The sequence below is a fragment of the Dermacentor variabilis genome, chromosome 2 (genome assembly GCF_050947875.1).
Source record: "Dermacentor variabilis isolate Ectoservices chromosome 2, ASM5094787v1, whole genome shotgun sequence".
Lineage (NCBI taxonomy): Eukaryota > Metazoa > Arthropoda > Arachnida > Ixodida > Ixodidae > Dermacentor > Dermacentor variabilis.
In genome coordinates, this window is record NC_134569.1 from 98289975 (window position 1) to 98296269 (window position 6295).

The 6295-nt window shown below is 48.6% G+C and overlaps 1 protein-coding gene across 1 annotated transcript; it reads left to right on the plus strand.

Annotated features, from left to right (window-relative positions):
• Nucleotides 1-2402: 2402 nt before the first annotated feature.
• On the plus strand, nt 2403-4463 carry LOC142570906 (uncharacterized). Its single transcript, XM_075679207.1, has 2 exons — nt 2403-2973; nt 4287-4463. The coding sequence occupies exons 1-2, from the start codon at nt 2452-2454 to the stop codon at nt 4461-4463; spliced, it is 699 nt and encodes a 232-aa protein (XP_075535322.1). The 5' UTR covers nt 2403-2451.
• Nucleotides 4464-6295: the final 1832 nt, after the last annotated feature.

A 6295-nucleotide genomic window follows, 5' to 3' on the forward strand; every position in this document is an offset into this window, starting at 1 on the left:
TCCGAGGTCTGGCGTTATTCGTTGGTCTCGGTCGTGGCAGTCTTGCACGACACCGATTACAGCTTCTCCCGCTCCGGTCGCCCTCCTGCTTTTGTCCTTCTGAAACCTTCTTCGGGCGCAGACGCTCCCAATCGGGACATCCTCTCTCCGAGAACCGGTCGTTATCGCTCACGAGGGGGAGGAGGAAGTCAGGCAAGGGTATGTCGGGGCGCTCTAGACGGAAGAAGCAACGAAGTTTCGCCATTTGCCACATAATAGGAAAGAATCCTATTACCTAATGACCGGGGTTGTTGGAGAAGTATGGGAGAGGCCTTTGCCCTGCAGTGGGCGTAACCAGGCTGATGATGATGATGATGATGAAAGAATCCCAGCCAATATCACCAATATCGAAGTCGCTCATTTGAAGCTTTATAATCAAAAGCACGATGATATCGAGCTGCACGAGACGCTCTCCTGCTCCTCAATAAGAAAAAAAACACATCACCGCATCTTTCAGTCCATGAAGATGGTCGCACACCTAAGCTGTGTTAGTTACACAGAGTGTTACACCATGCAATTCAAACTTCGCAGGCAGTCTATATTGGAAATCTTTTGTTTCACCATTCTTTCCCCTCATTTTCGCTTCTGCGTACTTTGAGGGGTGAGCATGCTTTAAGAATGTTTTTCTTTTTTGCAATTCTCCCGGTGTGTTTTTTTCTTTTTGTGCGGGATGTTTCTGCCTGTGTTTTGCAGTTGCTCCGCCCCTTTTTTGCGCGCCATAGGGAGAGCAAGGTCTGGCGTGCAATAAAACCCGTCTGATTGTTTTCTTATTCATTTTGTAGGTAATGTTGTATTTGCTTGGTCTTGTGTTGTCTCTTCTATGGCCGTCTGAGTGGTAATTGCGCGCAGCTCGAGGTCGGCCCTACGACAACGAGCCCGTCGGCGAGCCAACGCTCGCTGACGCTCGCGGTAGGCAGCTTCTTCCTCAGGAGTGCGCACTACGTACTCGTGATCTTCCCATAGTTGTAGCTGGGATGGAATGTATGAACCCACTAATCCAAAGCTCCGTATATTGGGCGCAAGGCCCATCACTGCGACGGAGAGAATGGCGTCAGCGACGGTATGCCCGCAGTCCACCGTCGTCGCTTGTGTTCGACGTCTCGAGTTTGCTCGGTGGCGTGGTTAGCCTCATCCGCCCGGCAATGCCGCTTGCGATTCTTCAAAATTGCTTCAAAATTAAATCCGCCCGTCACGTAAGACAATGAATGGCTCATACCTCTTAAGCAATGGATCATACCAACGTAAACGCGGTCTCGCCATTACGACAACAGAAGAGAAGTGAAATTCTACGCTGGAATCACGAGCGGCAACGGAGCCTGATGGGTATTCCGTAAGAGTCCACCTAGTGGACTGTCCATTTCGGTCACTCCTGATTGGATGCAGCTGTACGAGAGAGGAGGAGACGAGCGGCCCCTGCTAATCAGTAGCGGGCGACATGGACAGTCCACTAGGTGGACTCTTGCAGAATACCTCCCCTCCCCCCTTGCTGTGAAAGAAGACGACGACGACGAACGCGGGAGCAGTGGCAAGATCGCGTTCGCGCGGTTGCGCCGAGGGGTGCCAACGAGCCAGCTGTGGAATAAGACGACAACCTTGGAGCCATTGCTGATGATGATACCTTTAGCGAAGTCCGACAACGACGGCACAGGCGACGCATAAACAGCTTCGCTGTAAAACAACTAATATCTCCCCTGAAAGCAGATTTGGGCTAGCTGATGAGTAGGTGTTCAAAACAGGGTAGTCATGATGTTGCTTCCGGCCTCTGTAGTACAGGAAAGCATGGCGAGATTAGTACCGTCGTTCTGAGGGAGCCGTATTTGAAGCGATGGTGTCCCTACCATTCATTCATGAGTGAAGGGCAACTTGACAGACGCAGCTAGGATAACCCAATAGCTGCATTAATCGAGAAACGTGTGTTAAACTTCGTAGAAGAAAACTATTCTCCCTTGTGTTGCGCATTAACTTCAACCATGACACCGGTTCTCGACTGCAGAGAATGCTTTCACGTTTTATACTGTATAAACTAGAATACAGGTCGAAATTTTTCGCCGAAAGAAAACCAACCAGAAACACTCCTCGTCTTATGCAGCGTTCTTGAGGGAGTCGTCGTCAGGCCAAGTCAAGGCCGGAAGTCCACCTATCTACTGGGCCGACTTATAATCTAGTCTATATTAGGCTGCGCTAACTTTTGAACTTCTTACCTTAAATGATCAAAATAATTTACATTTCTGTACGTGCCCGTCATGAGAGTTGTTGTTATGAATTGTGCCCGATTCGTGACCTATCATCCGCATAGTGGGTGCATGCCAGCATCGAAGACCATAATCATCATTCCGTACTATCAACAGCTTGGACAACTGCACCAGCTGGGGCAACGGTCGCGGCGGCGGGGGCGGGACGTCAGCGGTGGCCATGAAGCGATCCTCGTCATCACACTCGCCCCCTAGAGGAGGCCAAAAACCGACCACCACCACTTCTTCAACGGCGCCGCCGCCGCCGAAAGCTCCAGGGAGCAGTGCACTTAAACCGAATGCCGGCGGCCCGAGTACCAGCGGTGCCAGTGGCAGCGGCAGCAGCAAAGGTCTGCCCAAGGGCATCAGAAAGGACACCGCACCGAGTGGTGGTGGCGGTGGTGGCGGTGGTCGAGCGGCGATTGACGCTGCCGTGTCGCAGCTGCCCGACGACATGATCGCGGAGCTTCGCGAGGCGTTTGCCCTGTTCGACAAGGATGGCAACGGCGCGATCAGCACAAAGGAGCTGGGCACTATGATGCGCGCGCTTGGCCAGAACCCTACCGAGGCTGAGCTCAAAGACATGGTCGCCGAGGTGGACACTGACGGCAACGGCACCGTGGAGTTTCCCGAGTTTCTCGCCATGATGACCAAGAAGGCGCGCGCAGCGGACACGGAAGAAGAGATCCGCGAGGCGTTCAAGGTGAGCGCGCTTCAACTTTCACTTTCCCCAATTCGCGCTCAAGCCTGAATTCACCCTTCACCCCTGCGTTCGCTTGAAGCAATCGATCGGCGATATCTATAATAGGCCATCCTCGAAAGAGAAGCATAATGACACTCGTCCTCCAATGTTATGCCCGTAAGGCATACCAGACGTGCTGCAGCCCCATCAAACTTGGAGAAGACATAACTGAGCCGTAACTACGTTTTAAGCTGGACATAAATTGAATTCTATTTTATAGGGGCGTAAGAGACTGCAACCACTCGGCCAATCGGCGGAATATGCATCAAGGAGTCATGTGCGTGTTGTTGAAGAACCTACGCTGTTGCGGTCTGATATTATTATCGCCACGACCAGAATCCAAACGCTAAGAATCTGCTGTGGCACATTCATGTCACGGTTGCAGCCTTTAAAGCAAACGTCAACCACTTGGAAATAAATGCAGAGATTATGCTCTAGCCGTAGCGCCCTCTGTTGAAATTTCCGACTTTATCGCAAGCTAAAAAATGACAACTCATCTAAAGCGCCACAAGGTCATGCCCTACGGCTGTGATTCGGATGCAATCAAATTCAACATGAGTTAAACTTTTACCTTGTAAAAGTAATCGGTAAACCAAGTGCACGCTTTAGGAGCACTCCAGAGTAGCTTCCTTGAGCTACATCAGGTGCCCTATAGCGGCTCTTCACGCTCTGCAGCTGCCTTTTTCCTCTGCCTTCGAGGCAACCGCTTCTGCCAGATGTTCCAGTTAGCTGCCACTATGTGAGCCTGTGTATGTTGGGTTGTGTAAATGAGTCATTTCATGCGTCACTCTAGCATGAACGAAGTACGACGAGTAAAACATGTTAAACGTACTTACACAAAACCCCATACATACAATAAAGGATGTACGTCTCTCTCTCTGTCTCTGCACAGAACACGTGGATAAGAGCATTTGTCAGATATGAGAGCGAAGATGGGCAAGCATGCTCTGCAGCATTTGCATGGCGTGAGCGAGAAATTAGTCTCAAACCTCTAAACACTGCCACCTAGACTTCTGTTCTTCTAGCATGAGTCCTTTCCTGCAGCTTCAGTGCCTGTTACGGTTACATTAAGATCTGGCTCATTTTCACAAGAGCGTGACCAGCCTCAGCTCAATATCAACGTTAAACTGAACTGTGTAGACTTCACCGAACTTTATACAAAGAAAATGCTTTGTATAGTAATTTTATCACCTAGGGTGGGGGCTCTTTCATTTGACACGGTTATCACAAAGCTGCTATAAAATGGTGAACTTTTTTCTTGATTTCCTGCGCAGGTCTTTGACAGAGACGGGAACGGCTTCATCACCGCAGCCGAGTTGCGCCACGTCATGACAACATTGGGCGAGAAATTGACGAACGAAGAAGTCGACGCAATGATACGGGAAGCTGACACGGATGGAGACGGCCAAATTAACTACGACGAGTTTGTTGCACTAATGACATCCACGTAAACGTTGAAATAAATGCACTTAATTTGTCCTGCCTATGCCATTGACATCTACTGCACACATATAGCTGATTGTTTACTGTACCAGCTATCGGTATCGTTGCCCCCAGACTTGAATTTCGAAGAGTAACGTTACCGTTGTTTATGCTATTTTAGCGAACTAGCAATGCATAGTTATGTTCTCTACATTTAATTCTTGGTCAAAAGCTGGCCGTATCACATCGGCAGGACGCTTAGTGTGTGTGCCTATCCTGCACCAACCCCTATTGGCATTAGCAGGACGCCCTAACAAAAGTAAATGTAATTTCTTGACCGTTTGCTCCATGTGGCCGCAAGACAAACGTTTAAACTGAGCCGTCGCAAGGGATGCGCAGCTGCCTCGACATTCAAAAATGACTTGCCACGGAAACAAGTCAGCCAAGAATTCAAGTAACGGTGAAGTTCCTAGCATCGAACACTGCTGCTACCTGCTATACATGCTCGAGCAAGGAGATTTACTTTGTCCTCCTACTGCGCTAACGCGTAAGCTAACGCGTTGCTAATACGCGATGTGGTCGAGCATAACACAGACGTATCACAAAAGGTATGAACTAAAATTATGCTTGTTGGAACCTGTGCTTTCTTCATGTTCTAAAGTTGGAAACACGTTGCGTCTTGAAGCGACAGACGCATCCTCTTCCAGTTGATTTCTCCACAGTTCATGCATGTAACTATACTATCTAGCACGCGTTTCTCTTGGCCTCTTCTGTATAAAACTGCGTCTTGTAGCTTCGTAAATATGACTTTCTCTCAAAGAAAATCTTGTGCATCACTGCCGAACAGCCTAACGCTGTTATTCGATACGGACGAGTCACGTCAGACGCTCGCATAGGGTGCCGTGCGAGCAAGCCGCGTCACAGTTAGGACAGCGGCGAAATGATACTTTCTTACTGTCAAATTATATTTTGCCATTAGTGATACGCAATTCAATAGGACTAGCGCGTACACAAACATACACGCAGGCACACACGCACATGCAAGAAAACAAGAACTGTTGACACGAAATGAATTTCTCTGAGCAAATAAATAAGCACGCCCCTCTTTTGTTTTGCGGTAGGCACATGGGAAAGAACGTTAGCTACCACTTGCAGTGTATGCTAGGTCCTTTCACCTGTACGACACGCATACCTGCACGGCTCCTTTTCAAAATTTCACTTATCACAAAATATATTTCAGTTTTACTCTTTCTTCTCTGTGCGTCTGCGGGTATATTCGTGGTCGTTCACCTACGACACCGAAGCACCGACTCGCCCAGCAACAAAGTTCTGCTAGTGCTCAACTCGTTTAGGCGAAAAATAAATTTGGAACACTACTTTCAGCAAACACACAAAGCAAAGCAGCGTACGACATCTTCTTAAAGTTACATCTCTGCGCAGAAGATACGGAAATACATATATTTAGTTGGAGTAGATACATTTAGTTGGAAGTTAGCGCCTGTCTGTCGTACATGTTCTTCTTTTGGTCCGTGTCTTTGTAGCGCTCTTTTCTTCAAAATACGTCAGTTTTTTTCTCAAAACTTCAACTGTAACCAGTCTGCCTATCCCGGCACAGGCTTAACTTCTTATGCAGCCTGGTCCCGGTAATGGCGCCCGTGTTGCAGCGCTGTAGATACTGGAAGTGAACGTCTCTTAAAGCGAAGCTTAGCACCGTCACTGTGAACGATAACACTTTGCGACATGAGCCGCGTAAAAGTAGGACGTCCATAGGGTGATGGTGCTTTACCCCATTTTCGGTTTGTCACTTCCACGAATTTTAATCCGCTTCGCTCTTTTCTAAGCCGTTTATTACGAAAAGCTG

Coding starts and splice junctions, on each gene's coding strand:
- LOC142570906 (XM_075679207.1), top strand. CDS start 2,452: ATGAAGCGATCCTCGTCATCACACTCGCCCCCTAGAGGAGGCCAAAAA. Junction 2,974..4,286: donor AGATCCGCGAGGCGTTCAAG/GTGAGCGCGCTT, acceptor TTTCCTGCGCAG/GTCTTTGACAGAGACGGGAA.